The following is a 23,981-nucleotide window of genomic DNA, read 5'->3' as shown; positions in this document are numbered from 1 at the left end:
GTTTCATTCCTGTGAAGTAAGAATACATGGTCTTCTGAAGTCATGCTATATTTCTATGGTTTTGTAAAACTGTGTATGTGTTTTAATTTTTTTTTTAATTGTCTAACTTGAATAGGAAGGTCTCATCCAGGATGATGGTGAATCTCGAACAAGGAGGAGATTTTACTATTGACATTTCATTTTGAAAGTTAAGCAGCTAGAAAAATAACTGTTGTGATTAATCTCATAGTCAAGTTAAAAAACAATGACTTCCAAAGTTATAAGAACCTCAGTTCCATTTGTTTCTTGACATTGGTATTGCTGCTTAAAGTAATAGCTTTTTTGGTTTGTTTTAAGCTTTTTTGACAGTAGTCTCATTTGTCTAGTAATGTAATCTTTGTTTTTAATTGCAGGTCTGCAATTGAAGAGGGTAAAGGAATTTATAACAACATAAAAAATTTTGTTAGATTTCAACTGAGCACGTAAGTTTGAAAAGTTGACAATATCAGAAAGTTCTAAATCATTGTGAATGAATCAAAGCATCATGAAACAGATGCTGCATAAATTCATGTGAACATTGTAAATTTCATGTAGGATGCTGATATGCTATGCTTCTGAATTTTCAGTATTTTGTTTTTCATGGCTTGTTTCATTTTTAAAGAACCAGAAAACAGTGCAATAAATAGACATCTAACTGTCACAGTTCTTCCTGTTAAGATGTGAAAAGTCAATAACTGAGAGGATGGAGAGAAACAACATAGCTACCTTTGGGTTCATGTTAAAGGAGAAGTTAGTAATTTCCTCCTTAACCAGAACATGTAATCAAATGGAGGAAACCAGAGAAACGGGAGGTTAGTTTCTCTGTAAACCCATATACTGGTTTGTGGAATGAGTTAGGTTTGTGAAGCTGACTTCCTTTTCTTGCATATAAGGATCCCTACGCTAACTGTATCACGTGTACGTAAGACAAGACAACAAGAGTTCATTAAGCCTTAGTTTCAAAAATTTTCTGAGTTTATCTTGTTGCATCTGGATTCAGGAACCTGGTTTTCCTCTTCACCACATTCATTTACTTTTTTGAAGCCTTCATGGCATTTCAGAATGGTTGAATAAAATTGCAGAAATTAAAAAAAAAAAAAACCAAAACACAAAACCCACCCCAAAACCCCACAAATGCCAAATACCCCGCCCCCAAAAAACCCAAAAGCCAAAAAAAACCCCAACAACCCCCACTAAAAAAACCCAACTCAACAAAACCCAGAAAACACCAACCTCTTAAAACTTGCATAAAAATTGTAAGAAGTGTCATATACTTTCAATCTTGACTAGTGTCCTGCATTGGTAGAAGACTAGAAATCTGCTTCTGAAAAATAACTATGCATAGATATTCTAGGCAAGTGTGCTTGCCTGTTACCCTTGGGAATGGTAGCCTCAGGTTTTTGATGAGTGAGTTACCCTTTTTCTCTGTACCTCTTTGCAGGGAGAGCATAATAGGGTTCAGTAGAGCGCTAAATTTGGAATTATATGCCTTGCTCTCTTGTTGGTTACAAAACCACTTAATCTTGCACTGAAAGCAATTAGTGTATACTTATTTAGAGAGGTCTCTAATCCCAAGCTTGCAACTAGCTAATCTGTTTTCAGTCTTTGCCTAGCCTTCTCATCTTGCTGATGATGAGGGGTGGTGTAGGTATTTTTAGGGAGCTTGGGTAGTACCTTGCCTTGACTGATCAGTCAAACTAGTGATGGGTGCACAGAATGGTTGTGTTTACATCAGAAGTGTAAAAGCAGTTTGTTTTTTAAAACCATGCTTAGAAGTTCTGCTTCTGGCACAGTAAAAGTATAGGACCCGGTTCCCCAGTAAAAAAAATCAATTAGGTGAAGGTGAGTGATAACTCTGAAATGCTATCTTAAAGTTCAGGAGGTTTTTAAGACAAAAATTTGCTGTCTTTTTATTACCAAAACTATGCTGTTTTAAATATGGACTGTGTCAGGATGAGTATTCTAAATGAATTCATGCTCTACCTTTAAAGTTAGGCTTACATCGGTCATGATTGACACTGTCAAAATCCGTATCTACTCTTAAACAGTTGAAGTGTTGATTACAAAGTTATCAGTGGATCTTCAGAAATGTTCCATGCTGACAGTTATAAAAATGGGTTCTTTCAACAGGAGTATAGCAGCACTGACTTTAATCTCACTGGCTACATTAATGAACTTTCCTAATCCTCTCAATGCCATGCAGATCTTATGGATCAATATTATTATGGATGGACCTCCAGCTCAAAGGTGATTACTTTAAATTCCATTAGAGGTCTGTAGTCCTTTTATTTCAGCAAGGAAAATGGTTGCTCACAAAGGAAACTGTGAAGTGTTAAACTTCAGTGAAATGTTTCTGAAACAGCAAACTTTTTCTTTGAATTCAAATGTTTGCAGTATAGTTCTATGTTCATTCTTTTTTGGTTTGCTTTAGTATTTAACGATAATTATGGGGGCAGCATGGATACCTAAAGGTCCATGGATGTGCCCATGAAACTTGCATGCAGGATTCTGGCTTCCTTCTGGGTTCTTCCTCTTCACTGCACATAGATGGTGGAGGGAGAGGTAGAAAGGAACTAGCAGTAAATTCCTTAGCTAGGTTGACCAGGGTAACAGAAATGGAGAACATAACTACTATTGCAGCTTCCTTTAAAACTAACATCTGGTAATTTTTATAGTGTCTGATATCATGTATTGTGGACTCTCAAACTGCAGTGTTAGAATATTGCCTGTTACTAATACATGTAACTCAGTTTTCTGAAAGAGAAAATACCATGTACTTGTTTGAGATGATTCTTAGGCTGTAGAGAGAAGATTAAAATCTTTCTTTCAACACAGAAAATCTAGTCCTTAAGTTAGAAGCAGTGAATTATTTTTGTGATGATAAGAATCTAAGATGTTCTTCTAATTGTAAGTCTTGGGGTGGAGCCTGTGGATAAAGATGTTATTCGGAAGCCTCCAAGAAACTTGAAGGACAGCATTCTGACCAAAAACCTGATTGTTAAAATACTGGTTTCATCAATAATTATTGTGTGTGGAACACTGTTCGTCTTCTGGAGAGAGGTATGACAAAAGTACAAAACTTAAAGCAGTAACCAATGAATTTAAAGAAGTCCTTTTTATACCAGCAGTTGGAATTCAGAATTTGTATGAGCTTGGTTGCAAGTTTTGTCCATGCTTATTTAATAATCTATTCAGCTAGCAGGTCAGAGAGGAAGATTTTTGAAGTAGTTGTTGAAATGAGGAAACCAGGTTTTTTTTTCCCCCCAATCTCTTATTTTAACACAGACTTTTCCAGGTCCCAAATCTTCTTGGGAAACCTTGGCTCATAGAAAGTAATTGTACAAATCTTCTAACCAGACTATTATGAAACAACCATTTGACTTTCTTCTTGCAGTAGAGAAAAATGTTGTGTGAACTTTTGGTAGTACATCATAGAATTCTTGGTATTCCATGTGCTTGCATAAATATTTGTCAGGAGGCTTCATTTAATCACAGCTTGGAATTACAAATTGTTATAAGTTACAGGTGCATAATTTTTGCTGTATGATGTATTAAATCAGCTTGGGGCAAACAAGTTGCTTTTGCTTTCATTTACTAGCTAGTAGAACTTGAATTATTGTAATAAATTCATTTAGTTGTGGCAGGTTTAAAGCATGCTAAAGCCCTTTCATTTTCTTTTGTTGGCAGTTAAGAGACAATGTAATAACGCCTCGAGATACAACCATGACTTTCACCTGTTTTGTATTTTTTGATATGTTCAATGCTTTGAGTTCGAGATCTCAGGTAAGTGATTTGTATTGTCCATTTACACAGTATTTACACAATAAGCAGAATTTTCTTTGAGGGACTATCTTGCTGTGTTTGTTTCAAATGTTTTCCTGCAGATTTACTTCACATTTGCTATTAAGCTTCAGAGTTTCACATATTTACTAGGTAGGATTTCTTAAATTACAGATAAGTATGAGTTTACTTAACTTGGTTATGTGATACAGAACTGGTAGTAATGCTTCTGTCCTGACAGAATAAAGGAAATGATTATTAAAAGCTGAAATGTGATGGTCCTTTGTATTGCTGTGTACACTTGGTTGTTTTTTTTATGAAAATTCTGTCAGTTCAGCATCCTTGCCAGAATCTGAAACTTCTTGAAGGCCTTAACTCTTTTATTTTGTAAATCTAAACCCATAATCCAAGGAAAATTTCTTAAACTGTTCTGTCTATATTTTTGTTTTAAGGGAACAAGTCTGAAATTTTGTGCTAGTTTGAGAAAAGTAAGTTGCTAGTATACATTACTACATTTACTCTAATTTGCAGTCTGTTTTCTGACGTGCATTGTCAGGGTCAACAAAGACTTCCTTCTGTAGAGGGCATGTTCTAGTGCACTGTGCTTGCAGAAAAGTGAGCTCAATATAGAAGTCATTGAATACGAAGACAAGATTTGTACTGTTTACCAGAGAGAAAATGCAATTAGCCTGTTCAAGAACTTGTTCTGGATTATCTAAAAGGTCAACAATAACCTTTTATGTTTTTCTAAAAGTCTAGATGAAAAGGAATTGTAGTTAAGAATTATTTTCTTGTCTAGATAATTAAGATTACATGTACAGTGTAATGTGCTGTTTCTTTTACAGGCAAAATCTGTGTTTGAGATTGGACTTTGTAGTAACAAAATGTTCTGCTATGCCGTCCTTGGATCTATAATGGGGCAGTTATTGGTCATTTACTTTCCTCCGCTTCAGAAGGTTTTTCAAACAGAGAGCCTGAGTGTCTTGGGTAAAAACAGTTCCCTTTTCAAAATTGTACATTAAGGATTAATTTGTAAATGAATTAGCTGATGGTCCTGCAAGAGTACTTTCTGGCTGTTTGCATACAACAGGAATATAAAACCTGCTGACTTTTTTTTTTCTTTTTAGGGGAAAAAAAAAAACCCTTTTAGACATTTTCTTTGGGAACCATGATTTAAATGCATATGGTACACAACTGATCAGTGTGTTCTTAAATTTCTTAGGTGCTTATGTTTATTAGGTTTTTTAATATAAATTTTGATGCAGGCAAAAATGAAGCATAGAGCTTATTGACTTTTAAGCACTATTAATCTTGCTATTTAGCAAGTCTTTTCTCTAAATATAAACACCTTATTTAGAAATCTTGATCCTTTATTAAATAATCAACTGCATTGCTGTAGGATAAATAGACATGAGGATTTTAAGAAGCTATAGATATGTAAAGCCTTTGGTCTTATTAATACATCTATTATTTCTTCAGTTTTCTGGAGTTAAAGATAAATGATTGTCATGAAATACATGTTTTTACATAATTCTTTTTATTGTAGTGTCATTTCTGATTATATTAATATTTTTTCAGTATGAAGTTATGTTGCGTAGCGTTCTTTGTTTTATAGGTGTTAATAAAAATAGGGTTATGAAATACTTTAAAAGTTTGAAATATCATGCCTGTACTTATGATTTCTGCATCAACAATGCATATTAATATTGTGGACCTGCAAAAATTGATTCTTGCTTCATTTCTCCTGAACTTACCCAATGATTGGAGATAATTTGAAAATCTTGTAAGTTTTGTTGTTTTCTAAGTTTGCCCTCAGCCTGAAATAGCAAATTAAAAAAGGCTAATTATCTCTTTCCAGATTTACTTTTTCTTCTGGGACTCACTTCCTCTGTGTGCATAGTGACTGAGATCATAAAGAAGTTTGAAAGAAGCAAGGAAAAGATCCAGAAACGTGGAAATTCTTCTTTGTCAGCTTCGTCTTTTCTTGATGTATGATGCATATTGCATTCTTTTGTTTGCAAATTTAGGGATTGCTGTCTACAGATGTAGGAGAAAGCAAAATAATATTTGGAGGATAAAGAAATCCTGAGGGCTTTTGATGAATGTTCATGTTTCAAGACTGTTTAGAATTTAACTTCCAGCTGTGGGAGTAACAAATGAAATTATGCAACTTTGGTAATGTTTTTCCTCAAACAGATTTACTTTTGAGATTGAATGGGATTTTGGGGGAGGGGGGGATGTGTGCGCGCGTGTGTGTGTGTGTTAAAGATCTAAGCCCAAGTCCCATTTTCTGCACTTAAAAGATACAACTGTAAAATCCTTCTCTTAGATATAAATATTTTAGCTTGTTTTTATTTAAAACATTGTACTATTTTACTTTTATGGTGGTGGGACTTTGCTACTAACGCAAGGGTAAAAAAATATTTCAGAGGCATTCCACTGGGTTTAGAGTCTGTCACAAGAGTGCCATATTCTAGCTACTGTATTTATTTACTTTATCCTGCAATGTGTAAGCGGCTCAAGTATCTTGTGCTACAGGTTTTTTTTTTTTGTATCCCGAGGTTTTTTTGCACAGGATGTGACCGCTGTTAGATCACTGTTTTTCTTTTCTGTGATTGAAAAGCCTATACTGCAATTTGAAGTAAATGTTTTTTCTTAAGTGTGTTGTGTCTTTGTTTTAAAAGAAACTGGCGCTTACACCAGATTAGCATGCTTGTTTTGGTATAATTTTAGATACAAGCTTTGTTTCATGTCTCGTTCCATATTTACTTTAGCTTATGACTGCTAGACCACTTGAGTGATTATAAGACAGTACTGTTATTGAAATGATTTGTAATGTATTGAATTAGAAAATGAATGCAGTGATCCTGTTTGCTCTAGTGGCAAAACCCCTCTACCTCCCCCCTTTCAAAGAAGCTTGGTTTTCCTTCTTCCACCCTGATGATAAAAATAAACTTTTTACTGGTCATGTAACTTAAAATTTTAACCTACAGAATGACTTTTTGTGGCTAGAAAAGCATTATAATAGATTTGTGTCCTGATATGTTAAAAGTATTTTTAATATATGATGATGCCTGAATAACTCTAATATTCACTAATTGGAAATGGTGTTCTTCAAAAACAGACTTGCAGCTGTTGTCATCAGTGTCGTCTTATGAGAGTAGGACTCATCATCCCTTGAGGAAATGCAAGGAACAATCACCTAGGAAATCCTGAAAAGAGGATGCCTAAGATCTCTAGGGGGAGTTGGAGATGTAATGGTATCTCTTTTGCTTCAAAGCATGTGGATAGACACCTTTCCACACTGTAGCCTGAAAGCGTAGCATTGGTATTGGCTCTGGGCCATGCTTGTCATGATGATCATCCTGTCGGTTAATGAGAAGTTGTTGTAAACAGGCACTGGGATATTTCTGCACTTACCTTTGTGGCTTGCTCCACACGCCATGCTCAAAATCTGAGGTGTTTGTGGAAAACAAGGCAGTTTGGAAAGTGCTGTATCAATTTCCCTGTTAAGAGGTTATTTTAATTGTTCTCTTCTTTTTTCCTCTGGAGATTCCCAGACTTGGTCAGGAAGTGGGGCTGCAGACAGGACATGGGTGCACCATTGAGTCTGCTTTACACATGCAATTCCATCCATTGCTGTGGTTGACCCTGGGCCTGCTCAATATGCACATATTACCTGGACTACCAATGTGCTGGAGATCTAATTGTGTAAAGGCAAAGACTGCAGCATATGGCCCTCATCACTTCCTGCAGGATGTTACGTGAACTACTGAGCTGGTAGGGCCTGAACAACATGACCTCTTACAGAAATACTCTTACGTGTTCAAGCAAAAGTTTTTCTTATTTCCAGCAGTTCTGCCTTTCAGAAGTTGAACAGATTTGTCAGTGTTCCTCCTGTTCCTATTACCAACTTTGGCAAGTGGTGCTGCAGTTTTTCATTATTGTTGTAGTGTGTTTTGTACTTCAGTACAACTTCAGAACACTTACTAATAATAAATCCTTGTTATTCTTCAGTAAAGACATAGTAAAAACTGCCAATGTGTGCTGATGAAGAATCTCTTGAATGAACTTGGGTTTTGAGAAAGTATAGCAACTATACCTTTCACATATTAAGTCTTAACTTCTTGTTGATATTCTCCATGGGGTTTGACCACTTTGTGCTCTGCACTAGGTCTTGGAGTCCCAGAAATTCAGGTAAGTACAGAAGTACAGATGAATGCCCATTTGTCATCTTAGCTTGGAAGTGTTATTGCCCAGTCTTTAAACAAACTTTCTGAAGTACCCCTTTCCCAGCACAAGTCTCACTTTCTGAAAAAGGTTTGTCAGTCTAGACAAGAAATAAAATTTCTCTTACAAACAGTTCTGCCTTCTTGCAGGTGAAATTAATTGAATGCAATTCACTTTAAATATGCCAAACTAAGTTTTGCTGTGTTTTCCAATGGAAGAAGAAACAGGAGCAAGTAATTCATTTAGCTCAATCTCATTATTTATGAAAAATGTGTGGACTGAATTCCATTGCCATTTTTTGGGTCCACTCTTCATCATTACCACCTAACGGCAAGTTTTGAGAGATTTTCCCCCCAAACAATTGAATCAATAGTGGGATTTTTCCACAAAAAAATGAGGGGTGAAAATAGACAGCAACCAAGGAATTTAGTTGCTTTTACTAAAGCATTGAATAGAGAACTTTTCAGTTTTAGTAAGAGCCCTTTTTTTAAATTATTTTTCCCCCCAAAGAAGATTGAAAATCTATAACAACTCAAAAAGGAAAATTGGAACATTGGATGAACATTCTGAATAGTAACCCTAGAATCAGTAATTATTGTCTTCCATGTACAGGATTGGTGTTTGCAATGAGGTATATTTCATTTTATCAGCAACAAAGAACAGCTGAATTCTGCATTGAGACCACATTTCCAGTAGAGTAATTCTTAATTGAGTCAGCACTCCCAAAGGTATTCTCAAAATGCCATGTGATCATAGCAGCCTTTTTATCTGAAAGTGGAACACTTCAGTTTATCTCAGTCCTCTGAACTATCTAACTGAAGATACTGCTTCTCGGCAAGTCTCAAGAATTTGTGTTGTCCAGCACTTTTCCAGTATGGGATTCAGAGTAAATTAAGATCTCTCTTCGCACAGCACTAGCAAAGTGGAACCAAAGATGCCTGTGTTTTTGTATTTAAGACTTATTTTAAATGTGACTATTTCTGATGATTAAAAACCATAAGGAGCTACAAGCTTGGTAAAATGAAACACGTGGGACCATAGTGAATGAGAGGATGATTTGGATTATTAAGGATTTAAGTTTTAGTTATTAAAATCAAGAACTTTAACCCCTTTCAACTTTAAAGTAATCTGATGGAAATGTGACTTTGTAGACTGCTGCAAATAGAAGTCTATTTAAAAATGCGCTGTAAAGTTCTAGTAACTTGCTGTATGGTTGAGTGTAGGTGCCATCTGCCGGTAGTTTAATAAGTAGCAGTTTTCATACTGGAAGAAAGTTAAATTACTATCTCAGACTGTATCAAAAATAGTTTTCTCATGGATGTTGTAAGACTATTCTCACTGAATATATTATGGCAGTATCAAGACTCCGGTGTATGATATCAGAGATCCTTCCTCTAAGTCACAAGACCTAGTGAGTTACTTCCATGTGGATAGCTGTCAGCAGATGTAAACAGGACTGAAAACTGAGCACACAATGCATGAATCAGGCTTGAATTCTGGTAAGTAATGGGCAAAACCTCAATGATTAAAGGTAAAAATAATTATTTTTCTGAATATAAGAAAAGGTATACAGATTCTTGCGAAAAAACAAATGTAGTAATTAGATTTCACATGGGGAAGACACTGGAAACCCAACAGTTTTATAAGAACAGCATTTAAATTTTTTTTCCCTATTGTGTTGATAGTAAGGGTTTGTCAAGTAACAGTGTACACTGGGGAAGTTAAACAGGTCTGTAATTTTAGTAGAGTCTTTAGAGAAAGGAGGTTAACTCCAATTACAACAGTTTTTTAATGGCAGATCATACGCAATTACTCTGAATTGGCAAACCTGCTGAAACTTGCTACCATGTGATAACTTTTTGTGTATGCATGTAAGCATTTAACCCTTACTTGCATACCACAGTGGGGGTGGGAGGAATGGAAGCTGAAGTTTCTCCCCACGTATAGTTCTGTACCTACAATACTGCAAGCACAACTTATTTGTCACCGAGTAAAGCTAGCTCTCGCCAAAAGTACAAATACTCTACCTGTGCAGACAGATTCTACAATATTTTTAAACTTGTCCATTTCCATTATCTAATCTGTAAGATAGTAATTACTGTGTTCCTCAAACACAAATGTAAAAATTGCATTTTCTGGAAGTTAGAAGTGTTCAGGTAGATGGAGGGATAGCCAACTATAGATGTTCAGGAAAAGAATTCCTCTAAAATAGTCCAGCTCTGAAATGCTGAACAACTTTGCTCTTGTTTTCAATTAGACTGATACCTTTAAAGAAAAACAAGACACCACAACTTTTATACAACACCTTTTATAAGAGTGTTACAAAAAAAGTAAATAAAAATTCCCTGAAGAAGGAATTGTTGGTAAAGATTGAATCAGGAACTTACGTGAAAACAGCTGAGCAAATTCTAATACAGTCATGTATTTTAATATAATTTCTTCCATCTGCATGGCATTGAAAGTTATTCCAGGAATAATGCTTTCAGTCATCCACTCGAAGTGATGCAAACCTATTAACATTGCATAAATGCTGAGTTTCTGGTACAGCACACCTAATGGCCTTTTTTTTCTTATTAGATGCTTTCTTCTTTTTGCACGACTCAGATTTGGTCTTGGTCATTTTCTGAATGAAGTCTGGAGATACAGTTGACTCCACTGTATTTAACAAAACCTGATAAAGCTGAATCATTTTTGGAGATAAACTAAACAGATTTTCCACTGAAGGTGTTGATTTAAGTTCCTGATACAGTCTGTGCACAAGGGTCCCACTGTAAAGCCTGCTCAAAGGAGGGAGAGAATCCTCATTTAGAACTGCACCTCAGTAGGACAGGTAGAAACATGCTACTTAATGAAATACAGATCTTAACTACATACAGTATCCAGTAGCAGGCTCCCAAGGGATACCTATTCTACTCGGTATTTTTCTCCATATTAGTATCTTTAAAGAAGGGAGTTCAAATGTAGTAAAATTGGGCAAAGGCGTTTGACAGAAAATAAAACGTGAACACATTCCATCAGTGGCTTGTGTGGAAAGCAGATCTCTGAAACATCCTTACCTACTTAGGTCTGGCTCAGAGAGAGGAGTGCAAAGTAGCTGGTTAAGATACAATCCCATCTGAAGACAGCACTGCCACTGGCAAAAACTGTGTGCAGCATCTAAATCGAAGTCTTTATTTTGCAGTTTCTTTTCCTTCCATTTTAGAAATTCATTGTATGCAGTACTGTCATCTTCAGCACATAAAACTCTGAGATCTAGGTTATAAATAAAAAATGACAGGCAAATAAATGTTCTGCTGGGAACATTACAAAAGGTACCTGCAATGCATAGGGTCTTTAAGCCTCCAGTTCCATTTCAGGAAGCACCAGTAATGTTTTCAAATGTCTCAAACTGAACTTTAAGACATGAAACTGAGTCAAAATTAAAGTATGAATATCCATAAGAATCTGAAATTGTGAAATCAGGAATTCTGTTTGTTAGGTAATGTGCTATGCTGTTCTGTGAGTGGATCAATTCCAAGATTTCCATCTCACTCCCACCTACTTGGGAAGCAGGTGGCAACCACATCAGTCCAGTTTATATAAACTAGAACATAAAGAAACTGTATAACCCTGGCATGTGTAATCTTTGCCATCAAATGAAGGACTCCTAGAGGAAATGCCACCGTAACTCTTAATAGGTATAAATATTACTGAAACAATTTCTGTGGTGATTTAGGTACTTTCAAATTCTCACAATGCACAGGCAGATAAAAGGGTGCCTGTGCAACTCAGCATTTTTAAGTACAGATGATTTTAGAAAAACTCATGAGAAAAGAAAAATCTATCGGAATGCATCAATAGTAGTTATTCTTTTTGGGTGCATGAGTATGTTAAGCTAATTTTATTGTAAATTTTATATCCAATTTAATCTTATATCCTTAAAGCATTTATAAGTGCAAATTAATGTTTTACAACATGGCAAAGTACTGTTTTACCTATATAAAATGTTAAATTAATGGCTAGCACTGTTTCTCTGCTCTGTATCAAAAGAATGTGATACCTCAGGATATAGTGTAAATCAATACTAATTCATCTGAATTTCCATAAATGAGGAAAAATGAATTATGGTATAGATTTTCATAGTAGCTGAACACCTAAAATGGTATTATTTGCAGACATACCTGGATCATTTGTTATCCTGTGCAGTTCTCCAGATACTATCATTAGAAGCAAAGCCTTTAATTGATGCAACTTAACTTTTGGTTCTGAACAAAATATCCAGTAACACGTTACAGCAACAGGGAGTTGTAAGTGACTGGGGATAGATTCTAGGAAACTCATTTTCACTCCTAGAGTCTCCAGCAAAAGCATCTGACGGCATGACGTGGGCACCTGAAAATAAATTCAAAAAAATGGAGTGGAAAAATAAAGCTAAGAGCAATCTCCAAAAGGCAAATAAGCCTGTGTTGAAACTAGCTAGTACTTCATGTTTTTGATAAAAAAATATTTAAGTTTCATAGATACTCTGAACAGAAAGTATTTTTTAAATACTACTTTAGCTTTAAAAACTACACAGTTAAATGTTAGGTAGAAGGATTAAAGTAATTTTTTACAATGGCCCAAGGTTAGATTTTAAGAGGTTTCAGAGTCTTCTTCAAATCAGGTGACTTAATTTAAACTCCTATGTAAAAGTTGACGTGCTTGGAAAATCCTGGAACCATAATGCATTAAAATTACTTTGGTATGGCAAAGTTTTTATATATATATATATATGTTTTTATATATTTATTTATATAAACACACCTTCATTTTGTGCCTCTTAGAAGTTACCCTTGCTTTGCGAGATGTAATGGTGATGTCTGTTCTTGGTATGTTGAAAACATGCTTACCTGAAATCTTAAGTGTGAAGTTTGCATTTTTCACCTGCAATGTATTAATTCCTAGCACATATTCCCTCTTTGTTGTGCTATTTAAATTCTAAAAAGTGGTGTTATAAACTTTGTCTATAACTTCATGAACACAGCAGAATTGCAGCAGGCTGTCCAATTGTAATTCGAGTGCTTTGTGAACCTTGATTAGGATGGTTTTGCCTGTTCTTAGGCAGACATCCCCAGAGAAGACGACAAACTGAAACCAGTTTTGCCTAGAGCACTTTAAATGCAGAATAACCTTTCTTCTTCTAACCTTCTGTTGAATTGATAATTCCCATATATTTAGTAAGAAGAATTGTTGTAATAGCAGAAGCTCAAATTCATTAAACAGCATATACACCAAGACCAAATTAAGTTGTCATTGGTGTTTCTTAAAATCCCCAAACGTGATTTTTCAAACTCTTAAGTGTTTGCATATTGCTCGTTTAAAAGGCCTGTAACAATAACTTTTCTAAAATAACCTGTATGTAGGCCTTTGGATCCATAGCTATCTGTAGCATTTAATGGTCATAGTAGTGATAGACTTGGTTCTTATATGAAATAGCCACCAGGAAGTGATAAAAACATACAGCACAGCCCGTGCACAGAGATGTGTTAACAGTTGATCTGAATGCCAGAATGGCTAGAGCATGTGGCTTAAATATACATTATTAAAAGGCACAGACTGTATTTCCAGATGTTTCAGCAATTACTGCATACAAGACCTCAGTTATGCAACTTTGGGAATGGGAGATTACTTTTCATTCACAGCAAGAGTTACAGTCTTAATCATTACAATTTAAATATACAGACTTGCTAATGGTGACTAGAACTAACCTAGTACAACTTCCTTTGATTACAAGCCGTTTTTCAGGTGCTGTTCTGTCTGGCAAGCAGTAGGGGTCCATGTTAACAGGACGCATACTTGCAGCAGGTAAAATTGCTGGGCAGCTGCAAGATTCATACATGAAATAACGGTGATTTTTAGTAAAAAGGCATGGGTCAGATTTTGTTTCAGAACATTGCTCTGAAACATCCATAGCTTGATCAAATATAAATTAAGTTTTGTAGTGTTAAATTGCACTTTTCTAAATTCCATGAAACTGAGTTCCTTCCTACAATTATAAAAGCAAGTATTAGGGTAGCAGAATACATAAGATGAAAGAAGGGCTTAGAATGGAACATTTAGTTAATACTACATATATACACAACCAAATTTTCTGATAATTTGTCTTGGTACGCTTGGGGGGGAAGGGAAGATAAAGGCAATCTATGCAGCTTCTCAACTATCACAGGCCAAGCTTGGAGCCCTGTAGGTACCTCTGTATTAAGTAGTTACTTAGCTGGCTTAGTTCAGGCATCCCATTTTGCAACCAGTTGGCAAACTAAGTCCCAACTATTTTTTGTCACTTGTGAAACATTGTTAACTGTGATCTGTTGTGACAACCATTTACCTCCATTAACTTGTCCAAAGGAAAATGATAATCACAGAAATCTGTGGGTTGGCTTGCTGCTTGAACAAATGTTTTCTTAAGTGTCTTTTGGAGTCTGTCAAATTCACATACAACTGGCAGCTCGCTGGTCTGTTTACTTGGAGAAGCAGCCTCAGTACTTTGAGATACTCTCAGAAGCAGTCCATAGATAACTTGTCGAATGGGCAAAGCTGTGCTATGTGCGCTAGGTCTCTGCATGTTCTCCACCTGAACATGGAGGAAGGTACTTCTTAGTATCAGGGCATCGCTGATGAATGGGGCCAGCTTACCTTTTGCCAAAGCATCGAGTACCCACTGTGGTAAGTCTGCTTTCCTAGCAGCCTCACATTCATACTTTCCATTCTGAAAAAAGTCCTCAAGATTCACATCGGAGGGAGTATAATCCTCCATTGAAGCGCACAGAAGCTCCCTTATTTCGTCTCTCTGGTGTTTCTTAAGGTATTTCAGCACACTGTCGACAGCCTCGGTGGGCCCAGCAAACTGTGACAGCCAGTTCAGAAGCCCCTGAAGGTGGGCGTACTTCCTCCCCTTCCCCACTGCCCACCCCCTCGGCAAGCGCACCTTTCTGAAGAACGCCTCGAGAGCTGCCCGATCGATATAGTCGTTTCCGTTCATGACAGCAAAGAGAGGGAGCAGGCTTTTGTTCAGGTGACTGAAGTGCCTGCAGAACTTCTCCGCGGAAAAGCAGCGAGCGGGAACGTAGCAGCCCTGCGCCCCTTCTCCTGCGCACACGCTCTGCCACTGGAAGTGGGTCAGGGGACAGTAGCCGGCTGCCAGGTCGAAGACGCAGAAGTCGCTGTCGAGGGAGAGGACGGGGCAGCCCCAGCGGTTGGCCAGGCCAGCGATCTCCCGGTCGGCCTCGGCGAAGCACTGCACGAAGGGCACGCCGAGCCGGCCCAACGCCTGCACGAAGGCCTCGCGCGTCAGCAGCGGCACCAGGCAGCCGCCGTCGCCGCGGGAGAGGCCGTGGGCTGCCCGCAGCCGCTCGGCGGCGCGGCCTCGCATCGTGGGCAGCTTCCTGTCGTCGGCGCCGCGCCCGCCGTCCAGCACCACGAAGGGGGCGACGCGGCAGGCCCGCAGGCTGCCGAAAAAGTCGCGCACGGCCGCCGTGAAGGGCCCGTAATCGCCGCCGCGGCGGAAGTCGACGGCAGAGGCAAAGTACAGCCGGTGGTAGAGGCTGCTCCCGTCGATGACCAGCTTGGTGTCTCTCACCCGCAGCTCGGTGAAGAACACCCCGCGCTCCTCCACGAAGCCCGCCAGCCCCTGGATGCCCATGGCGATGGCGGCTCCTCCCCGCGGGCCGGCGCCACGCTACCGGAAGCGCACTAGCGTGACAGCCGAACTCCTCCAATCAGGGCTCCTCTTCCTGCCCGCTGGCTCTCAGGGCGCGTTGCGCGGCGTCTCCTAGCGACGGAGCCGCAAACACCGCGCTGGCGGAGCGGTTGGGGCGGGACAGCCTCCCCGCGCAGCCCGGTTTGGTTCCCGAGGCCGGGCGAGGTAGGAGGCTGTGGCCGCTTCCTCTTTCGCCCCGGGCTGGCAGCGCTCTGCCTCGGGCCATCCCGAGGGGAGCCGGAGGACCCTGGGGGATAGTAGTCCCCGCCGTCAGGCGGCTCTGGCGGCCGTACGGGGTCGGGCGCTGGAGGGGCAGAAACCTGCGGGGAGGTCACGTACCTACCGGCGAGTCCAGAGGGGTCCCGGGGAGCACCGCCTTCCCCGGAGGGGTGAGGAAGGGGGACTGAATGGCGGCACGCCGCCCTCGCCCCTCTGTGTGAAGGTAGCGGGGCGGGTAAGCAGGGACACTTCATACCTGTGTGTGTGCCCCCAGGACCCGCGGAGCATGAATTTTGAGTCTTACGCGGTCTGTTAACAACGTAATAACATCTCTGAGGTTATCCTAGGGGATCTCGGCTTCCTGAATGTGCGTCAGGGAGATGTTAATTAGCGTCTTTGATAGTGGAGTATATTTGACTTTCTTTTATCATCACCTGCAAGCTCCTTTGCTACCAACACTACTAATAGAATCTTTCTAGTTATCCTTTCTCTGGGAGCAGTAAAAAACAGCCAACTGAGATGGTGTTACTTGAGACTTGGCTAGGTTTATAAAGATGTTGCAGAAAATAACAATGGAGCCAGTGTTCAGGAGTTAATTTTTTTTTTTTAATTAAGGAAAAACCCCAGGAATACCTCATTTTTTTTATTTTCAAAAAGTTTAAAGGAGCAAGCCAGTGAAATCATTGGCAGGAAAAAAATCAAGGTAGTAAATACTGAGTGTATTTGGAGTTTAAATATAAAAGCTCTGGAATTTGTACTGCAAGGGGGGGTGGCAAATGTTGATGTAGCACAGGGGTTCCTAAGGAATAGAAAGAAAACATGATAGAATTGTAAAATTGCCTTGATTGGCAAGGAAGGGTTTGTCTTGGAGGCAGAATATGTCAGAGTATGTTAGCCATTGCTGAAGAAACCTGAAGGTTACATAAAGGAAATTAAAAACAGTATCTTACGTAAGTAAAGGAAGGTCAGGGAAGAAGTGAAGGTGCTGTGTACTTAGCATGTGTATGTAGAATTATGAAACACTAAACAATTTTGCTCTAGCTTACAACAAAAAAGAGGAAGGAGATTTAACTCTAGCCAAGGAAAAAGGAAAAATAGAAAAAGTGATCCAGACAATGTAATTGCATTAGTTTGGCATCAGCAGTCTGCCAGGCTCTGGAATGGGGCTTGGCGGGGGAGGAGGGGAGAAAATTAAAAACACAAACCGTTTACCAGAGTGTTACTGGATAGGGTGTACTGGGATTTTTGAGGAAAAGGGGGTTGGAGCATTGATTTTTTTGAGTTATCTCTAGTTGTTCTGAACTTCAGTGAAGCAATTGATGTGCTGCTGCTTGGGAAATACATGCTCACTGGGAGAAGATGGGCACTGGTGAAAAATACAAGGAAGGTTGGGCTAAAGGTTTGAGTGAGGTAGGAGAGGCTGCTGGTTCCTATACTTCTTGAAGAATCAGTCAGGCTCTAAAGTCTATTGACTCTTACAGGGCATTTCTTTCAAATGCAGTGGCTTAGCAATCCATCTCTTCTGTGCCATTAAAATGTGCCTGTGACACCACAGCGGCAATCACTTGCCTCTGCCTTGTAACACTGTTCAGCAGTAGACATCAAAGCATTTCACGAAGTTATATGAGAGTTATTACTATTATTATACATAGAGAGAAATTGAAGCATAGAGAGGAGCAGGTAAGAGGCAGGGTTGGAAATAAAGCACAACAGTTAGACTCGACAGGCTATTTGATCTCAATTGTGATATTGTGGTATAAAGGATTGTGATATATTCCTAGGGCCCAAGTAAGTATGAAAATTTGAAGGTGAGCAGTGTTAAGTGACTCTTCTCCAGAAAAAAGGAATAGATAGCTCAGCAGTTTTTGTAAGTGCAGTTATTTCTAGAGGTTACATATTTCAAAGCTGTTCTATTTGGAATTTATGAAGGCATCCATAAAACAGCAACTTCCTAGGAGAATAGAATAGTAAATGAAAAATACATAAACTTCCCAGAACTGGCAATGTAATATTTTATGGAGTTCATCTTCGTGCCTTCCCCACACCTCAACATGATCCATTTATGCTTCTTCAGACAGATTTGGAGTTAAAGAAGATGCCAGTTTCTAGCTGACATTCTTTGCTTAGCATGTGCATTTCAAAATTTTTGTCACTGTTGCTATCTGAAAGAGAACACAGGAACAGAATCTCAGGAGTGCTTTTGTTTAAAAAATAGACAGGATTTGTATAATTGTTAAGATGGCTTGTAGTAATTAAAATTTGGCTGTGTTTCATAATACAGTGACACTGCAACGTCAAGCTCTTTGGTACAGTGTGACAGCAGCTCAGCAGATGGGTATTAAAATAGGGTTTTGTGCACACCCACAGAGTTGTTGTAAGATACAAATTTGTAATCTTCATTTAGGCTCTGCATTTGTTAGAAAGTGAAGACAGTGACTTGCAACCAGCAGTTATACAGCTTTTAAAATGAAGCAATCTGTCATTTCTCTTCTAAAACAAACAAACCCTGCCCCCCCCCCCCCCCCCCCCCAACGCTTTGATGTGCTTGCATTGATGTTAAAATGCTATGGTGAACAAACCCAGTGTGGGCACGCTGCACCACAGCACACAGTGTGGACAGGTAGTAGAATTAGTTGCACTGATTGTAGGATCTTGCACACCTTTATTTGTTCCAAAGGATCCTCAAGCACTGAAACAGATGGTGAAATCTGAGGGGCAAATGAAAGAGCAGAGAAAACAGCTTTGTAGTTATTAATGGGAGTGAACTCAAATTACGGGTAGAGGTTATGCTTTAGTGTACATAAAAATAATGAAGTTTGTATCCTGAAATGCAGCTATTTTTGGTGTCAGATGTATAAAGACAGGTGGTGAGGAAGAGTGCCATATCTAGGGGAACTGTCAGGTAAAATACAGGTGTAGTTGTCCTTGCAAAAAGCACTTTTAAATAAATTGATGTATAAGCACCTGCATTTGATTTCCATGTGTTATCAGTTCAGTGAATTCATTTAAGGTTGATTTAGAGGAAGGCTGACTATGTTACATCTACATTATCTAGAGGTTTTTTTATCAAGTCTGCTGCCCACAGCTAATAATGATTAGCTACTAACTAATTAATTAGCAACTAATGATTCCACTTAATTTGTGTTTTGCTGCAAGCTGAGCCGTATAAGCACTGCCATAGAATTATATGAAGATTTTAATAAGAATAATATATTGACAAATAATTTTTTTTTCTGTTTCAAGTGTTTCCTGTGAACATCCATGGAAGAGTAAAAGGATTTGAAAGCTACATTCTGGAGAAATTTGTGTAGTTTCTGTTACACAGAGAAATGCTGAAATTTCAAGAAACTGCTATGCCTGTCACTTTTGCCAGATTTAATTCGGCTTGCTCAGATGCTTGATTGCAAGAAGATATACTATTCAGAGGAAACTTGCCAATGGAAGCTTTGGAAGTGTGTATCTGGTTTCTGACAGAAAAGCAAACAAGAAGAAGAATTGTAAGTAAACCCTTCACATGTTTTAAAAATGTTTGGAACGTATTTCTTGCATTGTAGATGTTTTCTTTGTAGTTGTATGTCATCTCTCAGTTTGGTGTTACGTTGCAGCCCTAACTGTTTAACTTTAGTGAAGACATAAGATAGAAGCAGACTTTATGCTGACTCAGCATTCCAACTGAATCTGTTTTTGTTTAAAATAGTTTATCCGATATGTCTATCTTGTGCTTTTGTCTAAGTCCTTTTTAATTGTGCAAGACAGAGTGAAGATAGATAGAAAATCTCAGACCGTCATCTCTGTAGGGATGTACACCTCTGAAGCTTCGTAACAAATAATAAAAACAGTAAAAATATATGTTACTTACCTATTCCCCAGTGTCATACCTTGGACAAGTTGCTAATGTAAGATATACGCTGTGGAAAAGACTCTTGTATTTACTCAGAACCGAGGTAAATTTTATCAAAGAAGTAGGGCAAAGGTATATGCCAGGTTTCATAAATTTGCTCTTCTTTGTAACTAAATTGTTTGTTAAAGGCTTAAAGATTTATAATTTATAAGCTATTATTTCATAATTATGTCGATACATAGTATATGTGTGTATAATATACTTGTATAGTTTATTTTTGAGGTCTTTGTATTTTATAAATAAACTCGGTTCTTGAAGTTCTTTCTTCAGAACTAAAGTGCTGGGCATTTGCCTTCCATCCCATGTGTATCCATCTTCACGAACATGATGTTTTTGTTTTAAAAAATGTGGAAAAAGAGCATCCTTAGTCTAATCAGGTCCAGCTACTGCATAAAATGCTTCACTCAGTTACACATGCCCATTAAAGCATGAAACATTTAAAGGGAGCATGAAAATGTCAGAATTTCTGAATGTATTTTAATGGACTTCCCTTTTCATTTCTGGTGATTTCTTATTTATTTACTGTAATTAAGTTTTTTGTTAACACTCAGTTGGGTGCTTTCAGGAACCTGTTCTGTGTCATTGTAATGACTCCAATTGTTGGAGGGGTCTCAAAAGAAACTACTGTGTTGATGTCCTATTTTTTTATAATTGAGTTGTCTAAATGAAACCAGAGAAGGAATGGTTACAGAAATTATAGTAAACACTGTTCCATTTCCTGTATGCTTAACTGATAGCACTTTTTTTTTTTTAAATTACCAACAGATCTTGATTTTTTTTTAATTTCTTTTTTTATAATTTTTTTTTACCTGACTGAATTGGGACAGGTCTGGAAATTTCCAGCATTGAAAACATGCACCTAGTTCTCCCACAAGGAAGGTGCCAGGACTTAATGCTGTCTTTGGACATCACCTTCCCTTTGCAGCCTATTCAGGAGCACAACAGCACTGGGGATCGGTGCTTCCCCTGTGAACTAACGTCTCGTTACTCTCGTTCTCAGCACAGCCTATTTCCAAAATTCAAAACCTCCAGCTAGTTCTCCCACAAGGAAGGTGCCAGGACTGAAAGCTCTCTCCTCTGGGATCTACCTGAGACTCCTCCCAGGCATCTCCCAGAGTCTTGTGACCTATGCTTTTGGGACCAGAGATCCCAGGTAGCAGCCCCAGGCTCCTCCAAGGAAGTTACTCGAGATATTTTATTCTCCTTTAGATAAATCTCTGAACTCCAGACCCACCTGAGACTCCTCCCTGGCATTACCCAGAGTCTTTTGACCTCTGCTTTCTGAACCGGGGATCCCAGGTAGCATCCCCAGACTCTTCCAGATAAGTTAATTGATGTATTTTTTTACCTTTAGGTAAATCTCTCAACAACGGGATCAACCCAAGACTCCTCCCAGACATCTCCCAGAGTCTTTTGACCTCTGCTTTCATGACCGGACGTCCCAGGTAGCAGCCCCATACTCCTCCAAGGAAGCTACCCTTGAGGTTTTTTCTTTTTTGGAGGAAGCAGTCCCCTCCAGGATCCACCTGTGACTCCTCGCAGCAACTCCCAGAGGCTTCTGACATCACTTTTAAGGACCTGAGATCCAGGTAGCAGCCCCAGACTTCTCCAAGATGATTTTTCTCCTTTGAAGGAAGGAGTTTCCTCCGGGATCCACCTGGGACTCCTCCCAGGCATCTCCCAGAGTCTTTTGCCCTTTCTTATAGGGACCTCAGATCCCAGGTAGCATGCCCAGACTCCTACAAGGAAGCTACCCAAGATGATTTTTCTCCTTTGCAGGAAGCTGTGTCCTCCAGGATCGAGGCAAGACTCCTCCCAGGCATCTCCTAGAGTCTTTTGATCTCTGCTTTCGGGACCGGAGGTCCCAGCTACTTGTGCCAGACTCCTCCAAGTAACTTGCTCGAGATATTTTTTTTCTCATTTAGATATATCTCTTGACTCCAGGAGCCACCTTAGACTCTTCCCAGCCATTTCCCAGAGTCTTTTGACCTCTGCTTTCACGACCGGAGATCCCAGGTAGCAGCCCCAGGCTCCTCCAAGGAAGCTACCCTTGAGGTTTTTTCTTTTTTGGAGGAAGCAGTCCCCTCCAGGATCCACCTGTGACTCCTCCCAGCAACTCCCAGAGGCTTTTGACCTCCCTTTTGGGGACCTGACATCCTGGGTAGCAACCCCAGACTTCTCCAAGGAAGCTACCCAATGTTGCATCCCAAAGTTGGAGTGACTCAGGTTCGTGGATTTCCTTTGTCAGAATTAAGGTGAAACGACACCAGGGGAGTTCAAACAACAATCAACATGTATTCAACCTAGCTAACCTTGCCCAAGTACAAGTGAACTTATCAATATGAACCTTGCAACGTGTCATTAACCTGCTGTTTGAAAAGAGAAGGGAGGCTGTAAAAGGAACTAGGCCTTAAGCCTTATTGTTTCTAAGACTATTCATATTAGACATATAACTAATGATTAGAAATTGTTTTAGATATGATTAATAGAATGCAGGTGCTTATAAAACAATATGCATAAGCTGCTTATTTGTCCTATGTGTCTCCCCCTCCATGGCTGGCTTGAAACCCAGTCAAGCCGAATCAACAGAAGAAGGATCATACATCTTAGACCTAAGACATGGGAGTAAGTGATTAACTTTAGAACAAGATAAATTAATAGAATAGCCTGAGTGATTTTCAGAAATTCAAAGGTAATCTTTGATGTGTAAGAAGATAAGTGATTGTGGTGACCGAAGACCTTCTGCCTACGACCACTAACTTCAGAAGAACTGGGACATGAGAATTGATGAGTTAAGATGATGAATGATAACGACATGGGAACAGAGATCGACTGGAAAATTACAAAGACTTTGGACTGGGACAACAGGTGGTAAAAACGTATGTAAGATTGGGAAATTTTTGGAAGGTTGCCATTCACTGCGGTGGTGGCCCAACTCTTGAGTCGTTAATAAAGCAAACCTAGAGAAACCCATGTTTGAAAATTCTTTAACAGAGGTGTAGAAAAAGAAATGGAAAAAGGAACATGAAACTGTGTCAGAAGGAGAGCCCTCCCGTTGAGTCACGAGGTTCAGAGCAGACCCCCTTGCTTTCTGGACTCCTTCTCAAAGAGGAGCCCAGGGGCGGCTAGATCCACTCCTAGTCTCAGACTTGGTCAACGGTTTATGTTTAAAAGGATGAGGTGTAGGGACTGTGGAAAAGAGAGAAGAAAAAGAGGGGGAGAGAGAGAGAGAAAGAAAGAAAGAAGAAAAGGGTTTCACCAGTCCTGGGTCCAGCATTGGTCCAGCCAGCATAGAGATCCAGTTTCGGAGGGCGCGCACTGAGAACTCGTTCTCCCTTCTTTTATAGTGTGTTAGTCGATGGTCTTGACATGTGCAATTCCTGTTCCCGGGGTTCTCTGGAATCGGTTGGTGAGCTTTGGGCGGGGGGGTTTCATTGCGAAGCTGCCTCTGTTTTCCTGCTGGCATGACTGCTTAAGATAGAAACACAGTCCCATCTTCTGTGGGGCCTCCTCCTCCAGGCGCATATGCTGTGCTCCTTCTCCTGGTCACTTAAGATAAGGAATTGCGGCTTTGGAGAAGTGCGGTCCCACCCTCCATGGGGCTCTCTCCTCTGGCCACATTGTCCTGTTCACAAAACTCCAGCATTTTTAGAGAGGCCATTTTCTCCACCAAAGTTCTTTAACGAATGTTTGCGACATTGACTATAATTTGTCAGACCGTTACACCACCCCGTGGCTCAAACAGTCGCTGGACTTTGATTCTCATTCATATCATCTTCGTCTGTGGTGATTTTAATATAGTGGACAGTAGGAGAAGAGAGAGAGACAGCTGGGGATAGCAAGCGGCTAATAATACATTTTACTATGGCAAGGCCTGCTATTAAACATATAAATCCAATTAATATCATAAGTCCAATATTTACAAGCCATTTTCCCCATCCCGTCAGTCCCAAGGATCCCAAAATGGAATTTAGCCATGAGTTGGGACTCCAGCCATGAAACCAGTCAGCTGGCTGCATTGCTGATCAAACAGCTGAATTATTTCAATCAATCTCTTTCATCTTTGCCTGGGCTTCTTCAATGGAGGTCGTGGCATTATGAATGGTAATACAACATTCA

General features: G+C 39.3%; 2 protein-coding genes and 1 long non-coding RNA gene across 12 annotated transcripts in view; 2 read left to right on the top strand and 1 right to left on the bottom strand.

Annotated features, from left to right (window-relative positions):
• ATP2C1 (ATPase secretory pathway Ca2+ transporting 1) overlaps nt 1-5,894 on the top strand; it is a 52,922-nt gene extending 47,028 nt beyond the window's left edge. For all 10 annotated transcript variants that reach the window (XM_052792337.1, XM_052792326.1, XM_052792308.1 and 7 more), the window contains 6 exons: nt 393-461; nt 2,149-2,265; nt 2,931-3,078; nt 3,706-3,801; nt 4,644-4,785; nt 5,657-5,894. In XM_052792337.1, coding sequence (XP_052648297.1) covers nt 393-461; nt 2,149-2,265; nt 2,931-3,078; nt 3,706-3,801; nt 4,644-4,785; nt 5,657-5,793 — 709 coding nt within the window. In that variant the 3' untranslated portion in view covers nt 5,794-5,894. The remainder of the gene's footprint in view (nt 1-392; nt 462-2,148; nt 2,266-2,930; nt 3,079-3,705; nt 3,802-4,643; nt 4,786-5,656) is intronic.
• Nucleotides 5,895-10,320: 4,426 nt separating this feature from the next.
• On the bottom strand, nt 10,321-15,691 carry ASTE1 (asteroid homolog 1). The gene is made up of 4 exons (XM_052792349.1): nt 14,372-15,691; nt 12,189-12,399; nt 11,085-11,280; nt 10,321-10,805 (listed from the first exon to the last, which is right to left on the bottom strand). Exons 1-4 carry the CDS (start codon nt 15,683-15,685, stop codon nt 10,511-10,513), a joined length of 2,016 nt encoding a protein of 671 aa, XP_052648309.1. The 5' UTR covers nt 15,686-15,691; the 3' UTR covers nt 10,321-10,510.
• A 165-nt stretch (nt 15,692-15,856) lies between these two features.
• LOC128144056 (uncharacterized) lies at nt 15,857-22,777 on the top strand. Its single transcript, XR_008235965.1, has 3 exons — nt 15,857-15,907; nt 19,205-19,458; nt 21,217-22,777. It is a non-coding gene; the product is annotated as an uncharacterized LOC128144056 (long non-coding RNA).
• Nucleotides 22,778-23,981: the final 1,204 nt, after the last annotated feature.

This window comes from Harpia harpyja, chromosome 1 (assembly GCF_026419915.1).
Source record: "Harpia harpyja isolate bHarHar1 chromosome 1, bHarHar1 primary haplotype, whole genome shotgun sequence".
In the NCBI taxonomy this organism is placed as follows: Eukaryota; Metazoa; Chordata; class Aves; order Accipitriformes; family Accipitridae; genus Harpia; species Harpia harpyja.
This window is presented reverse-complemented; position numbering and strand designations above follow the sequence as displayed.